General features: G+C 52.3%; 1 protein-coding gene across 3 annotated transcripts in view; it reads left to right on the top strand.

Moving 5' to 3' along the window:
• The window catches only part of SLC23A2 (solute carrier family 23 member 2), a 123,681-nt gene that overhangs the window by 80,561 nt on the left and 19,374 nt on the right, over positions 1–23,746 (top strand). For all 3 annotated transcript variants that reach the window (XM_051845288.2, XM_051845286.2, XM_002710837.6), the window contains 5 exons: positions 8,871–8,959; positions 9,966–10,036; positions 10,976–11,157; positions 19,489–19,609; positions 20,084–20,240. In XM_051845288.2, coding sequence (XP_051701248.1) covers positions 8,871–8,959; positions 9,966–10,036; positions 10,976–11,157; positions 19,489–19,609; positions 20,084–20,240 — 620 coding nt within the window. The remainder of the gene's footprint in view (positions 1–8,870; positions 8,960–9,965; positions 10,037–10,975; positions 11,158–19,488; positions 19,610–20,083; positions 20,241–23,746) is intronic.

Here is a 23,746-nt window from a genome sequence, read left to right as displayed (position 1 = left end):
CCCTGGACTTGGCTTTGAACAAGGTCTCCATTTCGGACTTCCCTTGAGCAAGCTTTCAGCAGTTCTGGTACCAGTTGGTTTGTGATGATTCCCAGCCGGCCTTCAGGCTTGTGCTGGGACTTAGCACAAAACCTCAAAAATAACAAGACAGCAGAGCAAGGTCCTTCAGAAACCCCTTAGCCCTGGTGTCAGCAACCCCGTCTTCTTGCTCTGTGGTGACACCTGGGAACCGTGTGGAGGGGGGTCCTATGCAGCCTGGCCCCCTCCACACTGGTCTTTGCCCAGGTGTGGCGGGAGAGTCCTACTGCCTTTCTAGGGGCACCCCAGATCCCATAGGCGTCAGTCTGACTGCTACAGCAGAATGGAAGACTGCAGCTGGGGTGTCCCTCCTGGTCCTTCACATTCCTTTGCTGAGAAGAGGTAGGGATAGGGCCAAGGGAGCCATCACGGCCGGCTCAGGAGCTGTGTCGCCTGCCCCAAGGAGAGGACCTTCTGTTTGTGTGTTACCAGGGCTGTGTGTGCTGTGAGCTGAGTACAGGGGGTGACTCCAGGCGCTTCGAGGTCTTAAGTCTGGGGGTGCTGAATTCTGAAAAGCTCGGAGATATGGAGGGACGAAGCAATGCGGTTGGGGTAGGGAGACTGGGGTTTTCTTCCATGCTGTCTTTGTGTGTTTGGGTATGGTGCATGTGCAGTTTTCCTGTGTGTGTGTTTCAGTATGGTACGTGTACAGTTTTTAGACCCACCCAAAAATAAAATTGCAAACAACCCAATGGCTCACCCCTCCTGTGTAATCGTAGCACCCTTCACAACAGCTAAGAAAATTAGCAGCCATTCCGTCTCATCTGCCAATATGCAGTTGCTATTTAATTTCACCAGCTGTCCCTATAATACCTTCTATGAGTATTTCCCATCCCTCGCATGGATGCAATCGGGTTTGTGTGGTGCCTTTGTTTATTGTGTCTCTTTGGCCTTTTAAAACAACCAGTCCTCCACTCCTGTTCCCACCCCGCACCAGCATCTTTCTAAAGGGTCTGGGCTGGTGGTCCTGGCATTGCTGGATTCACTCCACAATCCCCCCCCCCCCCCCGCCCCATTTGCTGTGTGATGGAAGGTGGGTCCAGAGACATGGCTGATCCAGAGCATAACATTTCTACCCAAATTACCATGTAGGAGATGTCAAGCAGGTAGTTTTCATATATAAAATTTAGCCCCCATTTATCTAAAGGAGAATTTTACATAAATTTTAAAGTGGGAGGCAGCACCCTGGGAACAGGGGCTGCGAGGTGGGCTGGCCCCTTTCTGCCCCTTAGGAGCCTGGGGGTGTTGGGCAGCTGCCCGGTTTCTCCAAGCCTCACTTCCCCCACAACCCCACCCCACCCCACCCCTGCCAAGCCCCTCTCCCTCATGAAAATTGATAATGGCGGAATCGTGAGTGAGCATCCACACGAGGTGCTGCGGGCATCTGTCCATACTGGCCTGTTTGCGCTCCTCATCACAGGGAGCCCTCTGGGAGGGGAGGAGGCAGAGAGGGTGCTGCAGGCAGGGCCTGAGAAGCCCAACACAACCTCGCCACCCCGAGTGAGTGCCCCAGGAGGTGGCTGTGCTCCTGAGCATACAGCTGGGAGCAGAGTGAGCCCCACTGACCCCAGCTCCTGTCCCAGAGGCATTCACAAATCACAGTGGTGTTTGCTCAGCCCCTCCCCCCTGCCACTCAGTGTGTTCTCTGGTGAGGGTTGGGGCTGCTCACAGATTCCCCAGTTTGCTCCTTAGCTCAGCTGTTCTGAATGGGCTCCTCCCCTGAGCCGTGAGCTTCCTCTGCCGCTCCAGGGCACGCACCAGGTCCCCAGGGTGAATGTAGGTTTTATGATGGTAGTTCCTGCTTTGCTCTCTGACCAGTGGGGCCTGTGTGCCCCACACTTTCCCCCAGGGCTGGATTGCTGGTGCTGGTCCTCATCCTTGTCCCCGCCCCTGTGGCTACCCCCAGTGACTGGCCCAGCACAGCAGCAGAGGAGCACTTGCCACCAAGAGCTGGGAGGAGGCTCCTTTCTTTTTTCCTTTTCTTTGCTTTCCTTTCTTTTTAAAGTTTTTGGAATTTGTGACTGTTTGGCCTAACTCTGTATTTTAAGGGATATATTCTCATCTCCCCCTGTCTCACACCCACTTCACCGTCCAGCCCACTAAAAACTCTTGATTAGCATAATCCCTGTTGAGTCATATCTGTTGGAAGGTAATTGGCCTAGGGTGAAATCTACCCTTTCTAACATGTGTAGCCGGGAGATTTCTCCCCGTGTGTGCAGGTACCTCCCCACCACTCCAGTCAGCAGACAGGACCACGCCATGTCCCCAGAGATCTAATGTACACCTTTGTACCTGGCCGGATCTTTAAGTTGCAAAGTGTCTGATTTGATGCCATCATGTCTGAAAAGGAGGGGCTGCAAAGGAAAAGGGGAATGCAAATATGGAAGGAACGAGCGAAGGGGCGCAGTGGCACTGGGTTGAATTGAGACATCTGTGTTCTCGCTACCCAAAAGCATATAGAAGACATGGGGTCTCAGTAGCAATACACCCGGCACAAGACCTTGGTCTGTAAGTTGAGGGTGGAGAATGATGTGGGCTGGGGTGCGAGGGGGTTTAGAAAAGTGCCAAGTTGAGCCTGGGACGTCTTGTAGCAAAAAGCTAGGAGCTTGCTCAAAGGGCGTCCTGTGAGAGCAGTAGCAGGAACTGGCTTGAACAGACTGCTTTGGGCAAGTGTGGACAGTTTAATTACTAAGAACGGTAGCGAATTGCAAAACGTAGAATAACAAAGGAATCCATGAGCCGACAGTAATTTTTGGAAGCGAGGAAGAGGGAGATAAAATTGGACTAAAAGGAAAGCTCTTTTTTACTAATGACATCAGTTTAAATCTGGACGGCATGATAGAATTGGAAAAGTAAAACATTTAAACCCATTCTGATGATGTAATAGTTATGCAGCCTAAGAAACCCCAGGCAGATTTTTTTTTTTAAAGATATATTTATTTTGGCTGGCGCCGCAGCTCACTAGGCTAATCCTCCGCCTGCGGCGCCGGCACACTGGGTTCTAGTCCTGGTTGGGGCGCCGGATTCTGTCCCAGTTGCTCCTCTTCCAGTCCAGCTCTCTGCTGTGGCCCGGGAAGGCAGTGGAGGATGGCCCAACTGCTTGGGCCTTGCACCCACATGGGAGACCAGGAGGAAGCACCTGGCTCCTGGCTTCGGATCGGCGCAGCACGCCAGCTGTAGCAACCATTTGGGGGGGTGAACCAACGGAAGGAACACCTTTCTCTCTGTCTATCTCTCTCATTGTCTAACTCTGCCTGTCAAAAAAAAAAAAAAAAAAAAATTTAGCCTGTGCCATGGCTCAATAGGCTAATCCTCCACCTGTGGTGCTGGTACCCCGGGTTCTAGTCCCGGTCGGGGCGCTGGATTCTATCCCAGTTGCTTCTCTTCCAGTCCAGCTCTCCGCTGTGGCCCGAGAGTACAGTGGAGGATGGCCCAAGTGCTTGGGCCCTGCACCCACATGGAAGACCAGGAGAAGCACCTGGCTCCTGACTTCAGATCGGTGCAGCGCACCAGCCGCAATGGCCATTTTGGGGTGAACCAAGGGAAAAGGAAGATCTTTCTCTCTGTCTCTCTCTCTCTCACTGTCTAACTCTGCCTGTCCAAAAAAAAAAAAAAAAAAAAAAAAAGATTTATTTATTTTATTGGAGAGGCAGAGAGAGAGAGAGGTATTCCATCCACTGGTTCACTCCCTAAATGGCCGCAATGACTGGAACTGTGCCAATCCAAAGCCAGGAGCCAGAATCTTCTTCTGAGTCTTCCACATGGATGCAGGGGTCCAAGGACTTGGGCTATCTTCTCCTGCTTTCCCAGGCCATAGCAGAGAGCTGGATCGGAAGAGCAATAGCCAGGACTTGAATTAGTGCCCATATGGGATGCCAGCACTGTAGGCGGCGGCTTTAACTGCTGTGCCACGGCACCGGCCCCTGGGCAGATTATTAATTGCACAGGGGAAGAGGCACTTTTGCAGTGGAGAGGTACAGCAGCTGCCGCCTTAAACAAACTTCTACCAAGGAGGAGCTCCTGCCATGAGGCGGTGACACCTGTGCAGTTTCTTTGCCAAAGATGTCTGGTCTGGACCTGAACCTGACACTGGATAACTGGGCACAATATAGGGCTTCAGTCGGAAGGGAGGAGGAGATGTAAGTACTTTTTTTTAAACAATTAGAGAAAGTTAAGTATGGCTTGAGTGTTGGATTGCATTATTAAATTGCTGTCCCTGGTCTTGGCTGTGATGAGGGGAAGGTGGAGATGTAGGAGAATATGCTTATTCTTAGGGGAGGCGTGCTGAAGTGTTGGTGACGTATGCTAGATCTGCAAGCGACTCTAACAGCCCAGCCATTAGAGCGACAGATACACAGGTAAGGGAGTATTTCAGAAAGTTCAGGGAAAATGTAGTTATAAAGTAAGCTTATTTTGGTGCATAAATTTTGAAATTCATGTATAGTTTTTCTGTACTATGCATTTTTCATGCATTTTTTAAAAACATTTATTTGAAAGACAGAGGGATGGAGAGACAAGAGAATCTTCCACACATCAATTCATGGCCCTAAATGGGCTGCAGTGGCTGGGCCAGGGCCAGCCTGAAGCCAGGAGCTTTTTCCCGGTCTCCAATGTGGGTGGCAGAAGCCCAAGCACTTTGGCCATCTTCCGCTACTTTCTCAGGCACATTAGCAGGGAGCTGGATCAGAAGTGGAGCAGCCAGGATTCGAACTGGCATCCAAATGAGATGCCAGCATCACAGGAGGTGGCTTGACCTATTGCGCCACAGCACTAGCCCCCTCCTGCATTTTTTGAAGATCTCTCACATACATAGCTTTCAGAACTTTTTGTGTCAGAACTGCCCCCTTGTACAGTAAGTAATGGTGCAGGCCATCAGTTACCAAATTTTCTTTGGCATGTTGCGGTTTGCTGTTCTCTAGAGACACTTGGGACAGGCACTCCCAATGGCAAATCCAATATTAAAACCACAGCCACAGGTATGGTTTTCAGGTTGTCCTGCACTCGTGTGGCAGCGAAGGGTCTTGCGAGATGTGGGTGATTGGTTGGTTGAGGAAGCGAGGGCACAATGCCTGCTGTCTGTGTGAACGGGTTTTATTTTTGTTCATTTTCATGGAAGAGCTAAGTTCTGGGCAGATAGCTTTGTGCCTTCCTGATGCTCTGCACAACCCGAGGCCTTCTGAGCTTCTGGAGGGCTTCCTCGGTGGCCCTGAAGCTTTGCCTGGCCCATCGTGTGCTGATGCCTCGTGGCTCCGTCTGTGTAGGGCTTCCAGTCTGAGCAATGCCCTCTCCCAAATTTGCAGCGAAAATCAACATTCCAGAAAATAACCTCCCAGTTCTAGTCTGATAAAATCCCTGTTATAGGACATTGGTAGGTGGAGCCATCAGCTAGTCATGCATTTGTTGGCCGGGGACGTACGTGCTAGGTCCAGGCATCTGGCCATGAGGCCGGGACAGGCAGGGTCAGCATCTGGGAAATGCAGCGGCAGAGACTGTGGCCCATCCGTGAACGAGTGTGCAGCAGCCTGGCCTGGGATGCTCGGTCCCCTGAGCCAGGGCCAGAGGATGGGGGGAGGGTCCCTGCCCCACAGCCTTGGGGCCGTCCTCCACGGTGAGGTTCCCACCAGGCCAGAGTAGCTTCAGGTCTGGGTCACCTGTCCTGCTCCCCTAAAGTGGCTCTTTCTGGGGTTTTCCTTCTGCCCACGGGCAGAGTGTTGGCCCTGTGCCCTCTGACCTTTGCCCCGTCCTTTCCCTCACTGTAAAGCATCTGCAGTTCTCCAGCCTCCCCAGTCCAGCTTCAGCTTCCTCTGCGCTCTCCTTAGGAACGTGCTGAGGGCTACCAGCGCCCTCGTCCTGGCCTCCGTGACCACTCCTGCAGAGCCCACAGCAGCCTGCCCCGTTCACACGTGGCCATGATTGGCATCTCCTGAACAATGCAGAAACCCCGCACAAGGCGCTGCGTAGTTGTTTTCGTTGTTGTATCTGCTCAGCCTTGTGCCTGTGTCTCGCACGTCCCCAAGAAGTGGTTGCGAGGGCCAAAGTGATGGCTTGCTTCCTCTAGCACAGGGGCTGTCAGTCTCGACCTCACCTAGAAGCGACTTCGCAGTGCCGCTCTGGGGTCCCCAGCCCAGAACCCCGTGAGACGTAGACCCTGCCCCATTTCTTCCCGGCACCTCGGGCGGGTGACTTGCAAAAGTGGCAGCTAGGAAGTCTTGAACTGTAGGGGAACAAATTACAGTTTCAGGAGTGATCCTGGAGGACGTGGCTTGAGTGACGACTAAAAACTGAACACAGGCAATTGTTGATGACAGCAGATGTGTGAAAGGGCAGGTGGGTGAGGCACGGGGTTCAGTTCACCTCGGTAGCCAGGCAGAAATGAGGAGCCTCCAACAAGGCTTTCAGTAAAGCAGAGCCTGTCTGGGACAGGTTAGATCCTGTTGCCGCCCTAGCCTGGGGCTTGACGGGGGCCAGGTATGACAAAGTGTCCTGTCTGCTCAGGCTGCTTGACACTACCGGCTGGTCATACTGTGGATTGTAGACGCGGTCCCTGCGAGAATCCACAGGCTTTTCCACACTGAAGGTAGACTTTCCATGCAAAAGAGAACACTGCGAAAGTGGCTGCTCGAGGCCCTGCAGGGTCCGTGGTAACCATGCGGTGCACGGGTGAGCGAGCGAGCAAGCCTGTGTTCCAGGGATCCCTGCCTCGCAAAAGCAGACGGCGTGGCAGATTTGCCTCACCGGCCAGTTTAATCAGCTTCCTTCCCAGCCATCAGCCTTCCCACCCATCAGCAGTCTTGGGTGCCTGGGGCGATCCATGTGCCTGAGGTTTTGGATGATGGTCACGTGAGCAGGATCTCCAAGACAGGAGCAAGGATTGGCCAGCCTCACGCTGGGCAGGCTCCTGGGCACAACCGCTCTGTGGTGTTGGTCTCTTTCTGGGGAATTTGGCTCTGATGACCGTGAGCTCGGAGGCTGCTGCGTAGCATGTTCATGTGCTCTCGCTGCAGCTACCCCAGGAATATTGCAGTCGCCACTGGGTCATGCTGCCAGTTGCACAGCCCACACTAGCTGCCGGGGCAGTGCTGTGCGTGGCTGAATGGCGACACTAGCACCAGTGCGTGTGGCTCTTTCCTGATTGCCCTGGGGGAGACTTTTTCCGTTGTCGCCCACTCAGAGGAAACCAGAATCCAGCTGCTTGCAAACGAGCGAGCTGCTTTTTCACAGTGCTGGCAAGGCCTTTCGTCCTTGTTAACCCATAAAGTGCTTGCCCTGACAGAGGACACGATCAGATTCAGGCTGAGATCCGACCCGTGGAACCTAGTGCCAGTCTGACAGCACGGGATGGCCAGGCTCCTGAGGCCTAGATCTCCTCCTGCAGCTCACTCTTCCTTTCCCTTGCTGTGGGAAGCACGGCTTGAAATCTGAAACCCCAGTGACACAGCTGCTGCTTGGACCCTGCGAGGTGGCTTCCTTCCCCTGTGAGGTGCTGCCTTCCCTCTGCCCTTTGCTTGTGCTCCCAAAAATTCATGCTGCTCGAGCTTTTTGCAAAGTTGAACAGTGTTCTCCCCTCCAGCAGGTGGTCGTAGCTGGGCAGCTGGTGGGGGGTATGCCCATGGGAGTGGCTGTCAGCAGGGCGTCTGGGTTGTGCTGGGTGGTCTGCCTCCATCTTAAAGCCAGCACCCTTCCTGCTTTCATTGCGTGGTTAACACAGCCACGTGGGCGTCTGTGACACAGGGATCCTGACCCTTGTCTGACTCAGAATGGTGTGCACTGGCTCTGGACTTGCCCAGCCCGCTGTGTCACTCAATCTAGTACCTGGTCCCCCGTGGGCTGAACCTGCTGTCCGGTAGCTGCGAGAAGACCTCGGGTTTCTGTCTCACTGGCAAGGCCACTTAGAGCCTTTAAGAAGGATTTGGGTATCGGGGCTGGGAGGGGGGTCTCCCCAGTTCTGCAAACCAGAGCCACAAATAATGCGAAAACTACAGTTTTCTCAGGAGCCCGTAAAGCCACAGTCGTACAACCTAGCGGAGATACTGTGCGTTCTTCAGAAAAGGCAAAGTTCTTTCCAGTTGGAGGAGCCACAGTGCTCGTGAATTCAGCATCAAGCATCTAAAGTGACCGAGTGGTGGCGTTCGAGGGTCTGTGCGTTCATTCGGAGGAGGTGGGCAGGGAGGGTGCCCGGCCCCTTGAGGATGCGTTCGAGCACTTGTGAGGATTTTTAAGGATGATGCAGAATATTTAGTGTATTTCCTCTCCTGTATAACTCACCACTTCCTTTCCCTTTGAGAGGTCTGGATCGCTAACACAGTTTCAATACTTGCCGGCCGTGAGCAGGGCTGTCTTTGCCTCTTCACACTGGAACAGCGGGAGGAGATAGACGCTGCTCATGCCAGGGGATCAGACTGTGAAAGGGAAGAGGAGGGGGGAGGTTCCGTAGCAGAGCGCACTGGCGTTTAAGGAGGAGCTCGTAGCTCAGCAGGCAAAGGGGGAAGCCCAGGTGCCCAAAGGCCCCCTCCCTCCAGGGGAAAGGTGGCGGTGGCAGGGGCTGCTGGCACTGACCCCAGACTCCCTGACCACCCCCCTCCTCCCAGAGCTTCCTGGGGCTGAGCAGCAGGAGGGAGGACGGAGCTGTGTGGCGTAGGAGGCGATCCCTGCAGCCGGGGCTCTTTCTTCCAGGTGTGCCTGCCTTTACCCATGTGCTGTGTGTCTGTGGAAAAGACTGTTACGCTGTCAATAGTGAACTACCTCGGTAGTTCCCGATGCCGTGATCATGGTTTTGGTCTCGTTTCTTTTAGGTTACCCCTGTTTCAGGCCAGTGCTTTTGCATTTTTGGCCCCTGCTCGAGCCATCCTGTCTTTAGATAAATGGAAATGTAACACCACAGGTAATTGCAGTTATTTCCACATATGTCATTGGGGTCCTTTTCATGCAGGTGACCGAAGGGAGGCCTGGCCACGCTGCCCTCAGCAGCAGGACGTCCCTGATGGAATTAGGCACAAACCCACACACAGCTTAGAGCTCCAATCTGTGGATCGTGTCTGTCTGTCTCTCTCTATCCACTCGTTCATCTGTCCCCAGCCTAAGAGCAAGTAAGGACCAGGCATGACCTCACTTCTCTATGCTAATGAAATTGATACATGCGGGAACGGGATAGAAAAATACTTGTGCTATTTTTCTGCCTCTCTCTCTCCGTGGTTTTGACGACCCCCACCCCTCCCCAGTAATCACTCTCTCTGCTGCGTCAGCATCCCTTCTCTGAAACGTCTCTGCTTTTTAAGGATCTGGCTCCTGCGGTTTCCTGCAAACGACTCTCGGTCCCCTTCCTTAGTGATTGCAAAGATCCTTAAGGAACCCGACAAGGTCAGGGACTGGAGAAAATCAGAGTCAGACCTGTAGCCCTCTCAAAAGACAGTTCACGCTTTGAGGTTCCAGGAGCAACAGAGTCCCAGCCCTCACTTCCTTCCTCGCTCCTAGGAATTACTTTGGGACCATGGATTTGCTGTAGGCGCCAGCAAAGGCCCTCTGTTTTACCTAGGTTCCTAAAACCTCAGTCCAGCAAGCTCGCTGTGGGGCATTTCAGTCGGCCGCTTGGCGAAGGTTGGCTTTCTGGCGTGAGGCCGGAACCAGTAATGTGGATCGCCGCTTCCGTCAGCCGTGACACACTGGGGAGCTCTCAGGGCGCTGGGGTGCATTTGGTTAAATTAGCCTGGGGAAGCGCACCTGTCAGTGTGCTCCGCTGCCCTGTTGAGGTCGGATGGCAGGGATGGGTGCTGATGGACACGGGACACTTAACACAGGGAGGAGCTTCTCCTTGAAGGGTGAAGTGCATGAGTCCTGCGAGGCCTCAGGGTCACTCCAAGGAAAACCTTGTCTTTGTTTGTGTTTTCAAGATGTGTCCATTGCCAACGGGACCGCAGAGCTGCTGCACACGGAGCACATCTGGTACCCCCGGATCCGAGAGGTAAAGAGCGGCCGTTGTCTGCTCCCCAGAAACTGCACTCACGTTCATTAGCCCCTCTCAGGATCTGAGACGTTTCGCTCTGGGCAAACTAAGCGTAGCTAATGTCCCCGCCGAGCAGAGCCCGTGGAAAGGCTGCGTGCAGCCAGGCGGCGCCCCGCCTCTACCGGCCCGCGCGCCTGTCTGCTCACACCTTGCAGTGTGACCAGCCGAGGCCTGGCGCGTGGACAGGGAGCAAAGTTGCTCATCTTGGCCTCAGGATTTGCCTGTGTTTTCAGAAAGAACTACTGAGAATGTGTCTGCCCGAGTGTACTTACACCGAGCCGTGTGTGGCGCTCTGCAGATGTGAAGAAGGGCTGGCCGCGGATTCACATCTGAGATGATTTGCCGTCTGTGCAGGGTTAGCACAGACATGGCCATTCTCACACTGGACACCCTTGGACTGTCCACCAGAGACCCACTCTGTAGCCATGAGTCTCTGGCCTGCAGTGTGTGCACTAAGTGGACATCAGACATTTTGTCTATATTGTTTCTCAGTGGTGAAGGATAGCTTGCTTTATACTCTGTGCACCATTTACTTTTGAAAAAAAAATTATTCACTTGAAAGGCTGAGTGACAGGTGCACTTCTCAGGCGCACTAGCAGGAGGCTGGATCAGAAGCAGAGGAGCCAGGACTCGAACCAGACAGTCTGACGGGGGCTGTGGTGACTTAACACCATGTGCCGCAACCCCTGCCCCTCGGTGCGCATTTCTGTAATGATCTTGCATCAGTGATGCGGTACTCAGCTGTGCTAGGTCCCAGTGAGTGTCCCAGCTGTGTCGTGCCCCCTGTATGATGACATAGCTTGTCTGGGGGGGGTGGTTAGTGGTCGTGGCAGGTGACGTGTGGGGTGTCTGACCTGATGCAGCTCATGCTCAGATCTGCACTGTCTCTGTTTCCAGATCCAGGGGGCTATCATCATGTCCTCGTTGATAGAAGTCTTCATCGGCCTCCTGGGCCTGCCCGGGGCTCTGCTGCGCTACATCGGGCCCCTCACCATCACGCCCACGGTCGCCCTCATTGGCCTCTCAGGTTTCCAGGCAGCCGGGGAGAGAGCGGGGAAGCACTGGGGCATCGCCATGCTGTAAGTGTTGCGGGAGCGGATGGGAAGTGTGTCCCCTAACTCCATGTCACTACTGTAGGGCGGCCTTCTGGAACGTTCGCATAGATGCTGGGAGATAACTTTTTTACTCTCTTGAAAAGAACAGTCTGACAGAACTTTATTCCTCTTGTGCCAGGGAATGGTGGAAAGGATCTTAGCCCCAGAGTTTAGGAAGTGATAGACAGCCAAGGTATTCCAAAGACAGACTTGGCCATGATGTCACGTCAGGGGAGAAGTGGAAGGTTTTAAATGGGTCAGGTGGTGCCATCCTCAGCTCTTAACTTTTGAGGTCATGCTAAGTCTCAGGCGCATGACTTGAAATACTGAGAAGCCACATCCTTCAAATGACTCCTAAAAAATACCTCCAGGCCAGCAGTGGACAGGAGCTGCAGAAGGGTCTGTCGGCACTGATGGTGTGGTCCAGCTCCCCCGGCCAAACAGAGCTCCACGGCAGAATCCGGGGTCTCTGCCGGGGACCTTGTGGCCCCCTTGCCCAGAACGTCAAGTCTGCTGAAGCTGCCCTCGCCCCTTTCAGAGGTGTGGACACTTTGTGTCAGTGCAGACATACAGGACTGAGGCAGGGAACTCCGGCTCCTGTGTGTGCAGCACATGTGCAGTCACTGACGACACCGTCAGTAATGTTTCCAGCCGCTAACACTTCTGAAGCAAAGGAAGTCCTGCTAGAGATGACTTCCAGATTTATTCTGTGCTTTATGAACTGTTCTGTAATTATTTACTACCAGGCAGAATTTATGGAGTTTTTGTTTGTTTGTTTGTTTGTTTGTTTGTTTGTTTTTTTTTTGGTCAAGCAGAGTTAGAGAGAGACAGAGAGAAAGGTCTTCCTTCCATTGGATCACTCCCCAAATGGCTGCTATGGCCGGCGCAGTGCGCCAATCCAAAGCCAGGAGCCAGGTGCTTCTCCTGGTCTCCCATGCGGGTGCAGGGCCCAAGCACTTAGGCCATCCTCCACTGCCTTCCTGGGCCACAGCAGGGAGCTGGACTGGAAGAGGGGCAACCGGGACAGAATCCAGCACCCCAACCAGGACTAGGACCCAGTGTGCCGGCACTGCAGGCGGAGGATTAGCTTAGTGAGCCATGGTGCTGGCTATGGAGCTTTCTAAACCAGGCATCAGCGCTTTATTTAAACAGTTGTTCGTATTACAAGGCAGACAGCATCATTATTCCCATTGGACAGCCGAAGAGACCAAGGGACAGAGCTGCAGTGTTGCTGGCCCAGAGTCACACAGCTGGTGCGGCTTTCAGACCCCACTGCTCTGACAGAGCTTAATTCTCCGAGTACAGTCTTTTTGCATTTTAGGACACGATGTGCGAATAAAGTGAGTCACAGTTTAATTGTAATTCACACAGTGTTACACAGGGAAGAATTTAATTTTATTTAATTTTCTCATTTCACGAAAGGTTGGTGCAAATGTATGCCACACCTGCCTGAGTGTGATGGCTTGTGTTAGTATTCACTCGCTGACACACAGTGAACACCAAGATGGAGGAGTTCACTGTAATACAGTAGAATTAGAAACCAGCGTCAAGAGGGTGAGGGAGGAAAAACCCCAACCGCTTAGAGGCTAATTAGAACATTTTTATAAATAACTCTCGAGCAGAGAGGAAATGGGCCCTTTGCTGCTACTAACAGCTTCACAAATGCCAGCACCAGTCACCCTTGTTGAGAAAATTCACAACTTTTAAAGCTGATTTTATCTTCAGGAGCTAGAAAAGCAGGCTTCAGTTATGAATCTGATGAAGGTGGAGAGGGGAGGGTTAACAAGGGTACAGAACACGTGGAGCAAATAAAAGCGACCAGTCCAGAGCTGATCTTTTGTGGCGTGGCCTAGTTAAGATGAGAGGAGCTGCCGGACGCTGCCTGCCCCCAAATTAAAACACAAAAAAAACCTAGCAAACTACAGGTGGCTTCACAGAAAAGCTCAAGTCGTGACGATTCGCTGCCTCTCACTCCAACCTCTGACCATTGAGGTCGTCAGGACCGGGCTGCAGCTCTCCACGGTCCCATGTCAACCCGAAGGTCAGAGCCGTTGAGCACCACACTCGCAGGCCAGCCCTCAAGCTTGCCCTGCGCTCGCCAAGCCACAAGACTCCTCAAGTTTAAGTGGGAGAAAGCCTTAGACCTCGGATTCCCTCTCTGCCCCTCACGCCGCTCCTTCTCCTGTCGTCTCTGTGCTACTAACCTGCACAGCCTGCTCCCCGTGGCTTACACCGGACCTCCCCAAGTCACCTCCATTCTTTATTTTTTTAAATAAATATATATATTTTAAGATTTATTTACACAGAGAGAGGAGAGGCAGAGAGAGAGGTCTTCCATCCGCTGGTTCACTCCCCAGTTGGCTGGAATGGCCAGAACTGAGCCAATCTGAAGCCAAGAGCCAGGAACTTCTTCTGAGTCTCCTATGTGAGTGCAGGGGCCCAAGGACTTGGGCCATCTTATAACTGCTTTCCAAGGCCATAGCGGAGAGCTGGATTGGAAGAGGAGCAGCCAGGACTAGAACCAGCGTCCATATGGAATGCCGGCGCTTCAGGCCAGGGCATTAACCCGCTATGCCGCAGCGCCGGCCCCGCCTCCATTCTTTTCCTTTTCCTTCTCCTGTTTTTCTTCTCTTCGTCTTCTTTTCTCTGTTGGTGGGAATCTCCGCAGCTTCACCTGTCAATCTCTCTATCAAGCTTCTCACTTCTGCTCTTGTCCGTTTTGGTTTCCAAGAGCTCTTCTTTGTCCTTGGGCTGTCAGCTTCCTTCGTGCAGACAGTCACCATGGCACCTGCAGCACCTGGTGCCCCTTCTGTCTCCGACAGGGCAGGTGCTGAGCAGGCAGGGTGTGAGTTTAGTGAGAAGGCAGCGGGGATGCAGCCCATGACCACAGGAAGAACGTTGTCGCAGGTCTTTGATCCGGAGTGGACCCCTGGGCCCCGTCAGTTAGCGGCGAGTGTACTGCATCTTCAGGAAGAGAGACATCCTGCGTGGGTTCTGCCGCTCTGGAGCGCCGAGAAAAGTGGGAACTGCCCAGCCACCTGCACCCTGGTGACAGGTCCTCACTGACAAAAGGAGAACCCTGGGCCCTCAGCCCAGGGTTGTGAAAAACAAAACAAAACTGGGCTGATGGATATTCTGTGTTCATGTTCCAAGCAGAGTTCAGCCACATCCAGGTCACCCACAGCAAGGCTCCTTGCAGTCTTTCAGATGCAAGTATGCGAAACACTGTTCCTCACCGAGACAGGCATTTGGTACCCAGCACTGCTCAAACCTAATTTATTTTTAATGCCACGCCTATAAACATATCTTGGGAGGATATTGTTTGGAATGTGGTCTGAGGAAATGCTGCTAGAAATACTATAGCGAAAGACCCCTTGTGTCATTTCAGGAATTCAAGGGTGAGGAGATAACAGATAATGTGCTGACAAAACCCAACACAAGTGCACTTACTAATTAGTTTGCTCGTGTGTTTTTATTCATGAGAACCATGATGACTCTTCAAAAAATATTTGATCAAACTCAGCCTGTGTCCCTGCTGTCAGAGGGGTGGGAATAGAAGGATGTTTCCTGAAGAGGATTTAAAAATGCCCCGCACTTCAATGTTGAGAGACAACAGCAGGCAGGAACTGAGATCAGCATGTTTCTCGTCACGGGGGTTGACCCAGGCCGCTCTGGGCACGCGAGCCCATGCGTGAGACCAGAAAACAAGAGTGTGGGTCGGTACAGAAGGGGTGGGGACAGGCCCGGCGACCTGCCCTCCCAGGAACTAGATACATCGCAGAGCTTCCTCAGTCACACCATAGGCCTGGGACAGAGATGGACACTGCTGGAGCAGAAGGGGGGGGAAGCAGGACCAAGGAAAGATGTCTAGAACAGCGTGGTGAGCCTGTTTGCAGCCAGGGGGACGTGAGAGATTCGTGTAGGAAAACAATAGGAAAATGCCAGAGTCCTGCTTGATACCAGGTGACATTTCAGTCGAATCAAACACTGCGAACACGCTAGAAGACAGCCTACATAAATATTTAATCACAGTGTGGGGAAGATCTTTGTTAAGGTAGATATTGGGTAGGTTTAGCTATACCAATGTCAGAGCCGCTGTGAAACTAGATTAGAAATGAATCTCCTGCACCCCATGGGAGACCAGGAAAAGCACCTGGCTCCTGGCTCCTGCCATCGGATCAGCGCGGTGCGCCGGCCGCAGCGCGCCGGCCGCGGCGGCCATTGGAGGGTGAACCAACGGCGAAGGAAGACCTTTCTCTCTGTCTCTCTCTCTCACTGTCCACTCTGCCTGTCAAAAAAAAAAAAAAAAAAAAAGAAGAAGAAATGAATCTCAACAACTTGCACAAGGAGGGCTCCTGTGCCCGAGGTCCCGGGCTCGGCCACGCACTCCTTGTCCGCGGTTCACGCCTGTGGCAGGTAGTGGGAGCGTCCTCCCTGCTTTTCTTCGGATGGGGTCGCACAAACGGGGCACCCAACTCGCTGCAGTGGCAGCTGGTGTCCACAGAAGATGCCCCAGTTCAATGAATCAGCAGCTGCCATCGATACAGAAGTCCTTAATAGAAACTGTTTCTCCTGAGAAAATTTATTATTTACTTAGGAAAAAGGTTGAACCTACATAAAAATGCAAAGTCTAGTATAAAGAACACCCACATCCTACCTCAAGCTCAAGAGCACCTACTGTCTCCCTGCCCTCCCCATCCATTTAAATGCTAGTCATTTGAAACTGAACAGGAATTAAGCAGACATCTGAAGTAAGTTAATAATCCCCTCCCACTCACCTCATCTCTCAAAGGAAATCCCATGATTAGTTAAGTGTGGTGTTTGTCCTTCCATATCTTTACGTTTTTATGCACATACAGGCAAACAGAAGCACACAGCATTAACATCCTACTATTGTGTAACTTGTCTCACCCCAACAAGTTGCTGGCTGGTCTCTCCAGAGCCCTGTTTGCAGATGGTTCTTACCCCTCCTGAAGCTGCACAAGCTTAAGTTGTGTGAATGGTCTGTCGTGTGTCCAGCCACGCCCCAGTTGACACTCATGTGGTTTAAAGTATTTGATGTCTAAAGCAGTGCTGAAATGCATATCCTCATGTGTAAAGGAAAAATTTTAAAATAAGCGATGATACAGGTAGCTGAATTGATGAAATGGGCAGGGATTTAGAATTACAATAAGACACCATGTCCCAGTGAGCAGCCAGTGGATGATTTTGGTCTCTGTGGGTGGGCTTGTGAAGTTGTTCATGTAGCTTCCAGTGTCACACCAAAGGGAATTGTTAAACGGTTATGGTCTGTCCATAAGCAGGAGGTAGAGAAGTGCTCTTGGCATTGATAGCTGCTGACAGCTGGTTAGGAAATAGTGTAGAGTGTGATCCCAACATGGGTTAGAGAAGAACCCATTGGTGCCCTGAGGACAGGGATGGGGGCAGGCTATCCATCTGTCTTCCTCTGACCCTGATGCCTGGCAGGGAATAGCCAATCAGAAATGGATAGGCCACAGTGTTACCTGATTTTCTCACCCAGCGTGGGGGTTGTAAGTCGCCTTCGGTTTTTGTCTCATTCTTTTGCTTATCTGCCTTTTCAAAATTTTCTACAACTTAGTATGTATTGCTTGCATAATAGTAAAGTAAAATAAAGGTTAAAAAGATGAGAAATGTTAAGCCTGAGGTGGGAAGCACCTGCCGTGCAGCCAGAGGCTCTGGGGCTGACCGCTGGTGCCCTCTGCCAGGCCCAGACACTGAGAATACAGGTGCATCCCCATCTCTGAGCCTGTGCCTTTGCCCTACGCTCACAGGGCACCTGGCCTGTCTGCCGCAGGTGTATTGAGGATAAAAATAAACTTAAATGGGTATTTTTAAAAAAGATTTATTTATTCGTTTGAAAGGTAGAGTTGCACACACACATATCTTCCATCTTGCTGGTTTACTCCCCAAATGGCTGCAACTGCCAGGGCTGGGTCATGCCAATGCCAGGAGCCTGAAGCTTCCTCCAGGTCTCCCACTTGAAGCAGCCAGAACCAGCACCCATATGAGATGTGCCTGCTTTTCCTGCTATACCACAAGTCTGGCCCCACTTAGATGGGTCTTATACAAGGGAAAAAAATGTACTGTTCATGTGTCTGATGAACAGATTGCCAGCTCCTAGGCCTGAGATCTGAGTGCCCTCCCTCAAACTCTGTCCCTGTTCTCTCCTCAGTGCCCTTTGCAAAGTGGGTACTGGTATTGGTAGGTCTTACCTGAAATAATATCAGTAGCTTTTGTGGACCTTGGAGTATTCACTTTAAAATGAAGCAGCAATGGCCGGTGCCGTGGCTCAATAGGCTAATCCTCCGCACCCTGGGTTTTAGTCTCAGTTGGGGTGCCAGATTCTGTCCCAGTTGCTCCTCTTCCAGTCCAGCTCTCTGCTGTGGCCCAGGAGTGCAGTGGAGGATGGCCCAGGTCCTTGGACCCTGCACCTGCATAAGAGACCAGGAGAAGCACCTGGCTCCTGGCTTCGAATCAGTGTGGTGCGCTGGCCACAGTGCGCCGGCCGCAGCGGCCATTGAGGGGTGAACCAGCAGAAAAGGAAGACCTTTGTCTCTGTCTCTCTCTCTCACTGTCTAACTCTGCCTGCCCCCCCCCAAAAAAAAAAAAAAAAAAAGAAGCAGCATTTTTTTTCTAACACAAAAATTTTATGCCTCTCTAAGGTTAAAATAGGCCAGATTTAGCATCTGCTTTTCCTGTATTTTTTTAAAAAGATTTATTTATTTATTTGGAAGACAGAGAGAGAACCACCTCCTGGTTCATTCCCCAAATGGCTACAGTGGCCAGAACTGAGCTGATCTGAAACCAGGAGCCTGGGGCCCCACGTGGGTGCAGGGGCGCAAGGACTTGAACCATCTGCTGCTGCTTTCCCAGGCATGTTAGCAGGGAGCTGGATTGGAAGTAGAGCAACCAGGACTCGAACTAATATCCACATGGGATGCTGGCACTTCAGGCAGCAGCTTTACCCACTAAGCCACAGCACCAGCCCTGATATATTGTTTTTATTAAAGTTGACTGTCCCAGAGGAATTGCAGTAACTTGGGCACCATGTGCATTTTCAACCTTGAACCAGTACTGGCAGAGACCCCCAATGGGTCGCCAGTTCACACCGCAGCGCCTGAGAAGGGGGGAGAGGAGAGCACACACCTGCTCTGCAGCCGGGCTGTAGTCCACGCCTCATTAGGAATGCAGCAGTGAAGCGGCACCAGACTGGCTGTCGACGGAGCTAATAATTCCATCTCAGCAGCTGGAACCGAGCCCAGCAATGATTGAGCTCATTGGTCGGGAACTCGCACTTCCTGCAGCTCCACCTCAGGCTGTACCTGGGCGGAGGAGCCGCCCCATGGGGCATCCGGCTTGTCCTTGCGCTCTTTCATTATTTCAGTGATGAGTGAGTGAATCCCCCCAGGGGAGAGAAGCAGTCCTACACCAGCCCACGTGTGCAGGAGTGTCAGGGTCCCGCCACAGGGCAATCCCAAGTGGTCCTCTACCAGCCCAGACCTCCTTGTCCTTGTACTCAGCAGAGCAGTGGACAAGGCTCAGGCTGCAGAGCTGGGTAGGCCCTGGCCCCAGCACTCTCAGACTAGCCGTGGGATCTTGGGACTGTTGGCTTCATCCCAGTGGTCAAACGGGACGAACCTGGAAGGCACACCTGTAAGGCTGAGGTCACAGCCTTCCACAAGGTGACCTCACTGTGACATCTGGCACAAGACCTCCCAGAGCATCACTAATCCTGAATTCTACCGCGTGTACTTTTCTTAAATATGGAAGTTTCAATTTTTGCTTGTTAGAAGTTATTTATACTCATTGTGAGTATACCTGTGTTTTCCACAAAAGTGGAATTGTATTACCAGTTCCCGTGGACATTTGTTTTGCCATGTCCTTCCCGCCAGTTCCTGCATAGGCAGGCACACGGAGGGTGGGGGCGGGGGGGCTCACTCCTGCTTGTAGTGAACCTGTGCAGCCTGTGCCGTACCGGCACCTCTCATCCTCACATGGCATGAGCTTTCCCTAGCCGTGCGGATATTCCTTATTCTGTTTGTGAGAACTCAGCCCAAGCCATGGCATTGCTGTTTCATCTCAACGTCAGGCAATGCTGGGTCAGGGAGGGGAGTCATGCTCCCCAAGAAGGTATCCCTGAAGGGTTTGGTGTCCCACGCGGTCCTGCAGAGTCCCGGCTGCCCTCTGGGTGAGTGACACAGACACACCCATGGCCAGTTTTGTCACTGAAGCTTTGCTTGTCCTTTTCAGACCCTGAAGGAACACCCTTTAACCTAGCTGCTTTTCTTTCCACAGGACAATTTTCCTCGTGTTACTGTTTTCTCAGTATGCCAGAAATGTCAAGTTTCCTCTGCCGATTTACAAATCCAAGAAAGGGTGGACCGCATACAAGTTGCAGCTTTTCAAAATGTTCCCGGTGAGTAGCTGGGTCCTGCCCGCCACAGCGACATGGTTGCCCTTGGTCCAGGTGGAAACTGTCCACGCGAGGGACGTGGTAGTGACCTTGGGGAGCTGACGGCCACCCAACTTGTCGTGGCCTGTGAAGTTCAGAAGCTTTGGAAGGCTCCAGGTTGGAAACGGGAGCAGGACTGGAGAAAGCAAGGGCCCTGTCCCTGGGGCTGAGTGGGATCCGACTGCATGTGGTCCCAGCAGGCACCGTCTCCGCAGTAGCTTACCAGCCAGCTCTTGGAAGATCGCAGTCGGTTCAGACGTGGGAGACAACTTTCTCAGTGCGATTCCATCCACGGAGCAGCCGTGCCGAGCACTGCCAGTGGAGGGCGCTAGGCTGGGCTAGGCTGGGCTGGGCTGGGCGTGTGGTCGGAGGTCGTGGGCGTGGCCAGCAGCCACTGGCTCCATGGGCCTGACAGAACTTCTCCCTTGACCCCTTTAGATAATCCTGGCCATCCTTGTGTCCTGGCTGCTCTGCTTCATCTTCACGGTGACAGACGTCTTCCCACCCGACAGCACCAAGTACGGCTTCTATGCCCGCACTGACGCCAGGCAGGGCGTACTTCTGGTGGCCCCGTGGTTTAAGGTTCCGTACCCATGTAAGTATCCTGCTGGCCACAGGGGTTGGGATCCCGGGCTTGCCCCGCACGGAGGCCCTGCAGGTTGGCAGAAGTCTGCAGCAGGAAGCGCCGTCTCTGTCCCAGGCTGTCTCTTGCAGCTCTCACGCTTCTGGTCATTAGAGAGCTGCAGAGCAAAGGAGGAGAGCTTTGTCCCCTGAGGACAGTGGTGACCACACACAGACCAGCCAGCTCGCTTCTTCCCCGAGCCGCTGGCCTTCAGGCTCTGCTAGGATGAGGTCTGGACAGGGGCTCCCCTGCCAGCTGGGAGCTGTGCTGGCCAGGACTGGAGGGCAGTCCCCAAGAAAGCAGGGGAAGAGCTGCCAGGGCCCAGACCTGCCAAGGCACACAGGTGTGAGTGGGCGGGGCCGGGGCAATTAGCCAGCAAGCTGCCCAAGCATGGCGGAATTTTCCTAATCTTTTAATGGGTGGCCATAATTGTTTTAACCTTGCCACAGCTGTGGAGGTAAACGGATACCCACACAGAGCCGGAAGACGGAGCTTAAGTTAGAATGCGAGTGTTGGGCAACTCACTGGGGGAGAGAACTTGATCCCTAGCGGAACCAGCACCCGACCCATGTGTGCCTCTTCCTAGATCCCAACCCCGAAAACAGTGTAGAGGAACACAGAGGTGTCCATGCCCAGTCACTCCATGGTGAAGCCTCAGTTCTCAGCATTTGTTTTTTTTTTTTTTTTAACAGGCAGAGTTTACAGGGAGAGAGACAGAGAGAAAGGTCTTCCTTTGCCATTGGTTCACCCTCCAATGGCCGCCGCCGGCGTGCTGCGGCCGGCGCACCGCGCTGATTCGATGGCAGGAGCCAAGTACTTATCCTGGTCTCCCATGGGGTGCAGGGCCCAAGGACTTGGGCCATCCTCCACTGCACTCCCTGGCCACAGCAGAGAGCTGGCATGGAAGAGGGGCAACCAGGAAATAATCCGGCGCCCCGACCGGGACTAGAACCCGGGGTGCCGGTGCCACAAGGCCGAGGATTAGCCTAGTGAGCTGCGGCGCCGGCTCAGCATTCAGGATTTTTGTTAGAATTGAAGTCTGAGCTTAGGGTGGGCCCACTTATGCCCCTCGTTAGCTGTCTCACTTTCATATTTTATATTGACAAGGAGAAAAGGCAAGCAAAGCCTAGAATACTAAGGTTGGGTCAGAGGTGACTGCCCTGATGATGAGGATGTTGAATGCTGAATGAAGAGGATTTTGGCACTTGTCCGTCTTGTACTCAATACACTTAAAAAAGCTTTACAAAGCTTAGTCTTCCTGAAACGGCGTTCCCATCAAGATCATGTCTCAGTATCCTGTTTCCAAAAAAGAATGTGCACAGTTTATAAACATACCTTGTAATCCTAAATAAATTGAGATTAAGGATCCCATGGTGAGGCTGAAGAGGAGAGGTGGGGGCCAGGGAGGAGGCGGCCCCACAGCTGCTCCTGTGTTTCTCCAGGGGCCTCCGGAGCCCAGGCACAAGGGGCGGGACTTAGCGCAGAGGACACTCAGTGTGACTGGGAGCCGGCAAGCGCTGCTGTCGTTTGTGAGCTGCTGTAGTTCCGAAGCTCCGCCCCATGAACAACACCTGCAGAGAGGTAGCTCTGTGTATCCTCTCCTGGTCTGGCTTCATCCGGGGACAGGTGTATCCGGACTGACTGTGAATATGTGTGCTTCTCATCTGTAATGTCAGCAGTGTGCAGTTTGAGAAACTCCGCAGTAAAGTAACACACAAATAAGGGTTCTAGTTAAAAGGAGAGACACGTTAACAGATTTAAGACAGAAGGCTGGACACCAGCAAGGCTCTAAATACATATGTTTACATACGTGTACACACACACATGGAGAATGGATCCAAAATTAACATTACAAATTTAAAATGTCGATGTCCATGGAACAAAGATTTTAGAAATCAACATTCAGAACTTCAGATAAAAGGGGAAAAAAGGCACTGGTGGCAAGTGTTTGCCTTACAGATAAGAGCCCTGCATTCCATATCACTGTACCTGGGTTCGAGCCCCATCTCTGGATTTTGATTCCAGCTTCCTGCCAACATAGACCCTGAGAGATGGCAGTGGTGGCTCAAATGATTGGGCTCTTGCCATCCACATGGGAGACATGGACTAAATTCCTGGCTCCTGACTTCACCTCAGCCCAGACTCGGCCATTGTGGACATTTGAGGAGTGAACCAGCAGATGGGAGCTTGCCAGCTATGTCTGTCTCTGCCTGCATCCCCCTCTGTCTATCTCTGCCTCTTAAATAATTTTGGAGGAAGAAAGGAATAATAATAAAGAAATGGAGAATATTGGAAACTGAGATGCTTAGGACCAGAAGTGTGTCAGATCTTGGATTTTTTTCCACAGGTTTTAAAATATTTGCATCTATGTAGTTATCTTAGGGATGGGAACCAAGTCTAAACACAAAAGTCATTTATCTTTCTTTTTTCTTTTTATTTTTTTTTAAATGTTATTTGACAGAGTTAGAGAGTGAGAGAGAGAGAGAGAGAGAAAGGTCTTCCTTCCGTTGGTTCACCCCCAAAATGGCCACAGCTACGCCAATCTGAAGCCAGGAGCCAGGTGCTTCCTTCTGGTCTCCCATGCAGGTGCATTGGCCCAAGCACTTGGGCCATCCTCCGCTGCCTTCCCAGGCCACAGCAGAGAGCTGGACTGGAAGAGGAGCAACTGAGACTAGAACTCGGCACCAAAAAGTCATTCATGTTTCTTATCTACCTTATATACCTGGCCTGAAGGTGGTTTTATACATGATTTTTAGTGAGCCTGTGTTTTAACCGTGACCTGTCACATGACTGCCGATGTGGAATTTTCCGCTTGTGGCTTCATGTTGGTGATCAAAGTTCAGATTTTAGAACATTTCAGATTTTCAGATTAGGGACACTCAACTTTGTTTGCAGCAAGATAAGAACGTCCCATCAAACTCAAGACAGGGAAATGAAGCCACAATGCTATAACAGTAACAACGTATGTAATAGTATAAAAGGTTCTTTAGAAAATTCAAAATACTACTTGATGAAGAAAACCTTGGAATGAAAAAAGTCCTTTCCAAACCACCCCAGAGAGGGGTGCTGGCCAGTCATGTTTCCACTGGGTGCAGGTGGAGTGAGCCCCTGCTGCAGGAACCATGCCTGGAGCCCCAGCCACACCCACAGAGCAAGCTAGCCCTGGGCAGGAGCAGTTGTTCCCTGTCCCTCCAGTCATAGGCTGCACATCCTCTTTCTCTTTGCAAACCTATAGTTGCCCCCTGTTACCTAGGCCACAAAGGCCAAGCCCCTGCTGGTGGCTATTGGGCCAGTCCTAGACTTGCCCGCACCCCTCCCCTATTCTGTGCCCCAGGGAGGGCCTCCCCATCCTTCAAAGGGTACCCCCCATCTCCATCTCCTCCACGATTCCCTCCCTGGACTGGGACTGACATCCTCACATACCCTTACCCTGCCCCAGCATGGCTCTCGCTCTGGAGTACAGCCAGTCACAGGGCTCC

The sequence above is a fragment of the Oryctolagus cuniculus genome, chromosome 11 (assembly GCF_964237555.1).
Source record: "Oryctolagus cuniculus chromosome 11, mOryCun1.1, whole genome shotgun sequence".
NCBI classification, from domain to species: domain Eukaryota; kingdom Metazoa; phylum Chordata; class Mammalia; order Lagomorpha; family Leporidae; genus Oryctolagus; species Oryctolagus cuniculus.
Note: the sequence above shows the minus strand (reverse complement) of the source record. Positions and strands in the feature narration are given on the sequence as shown.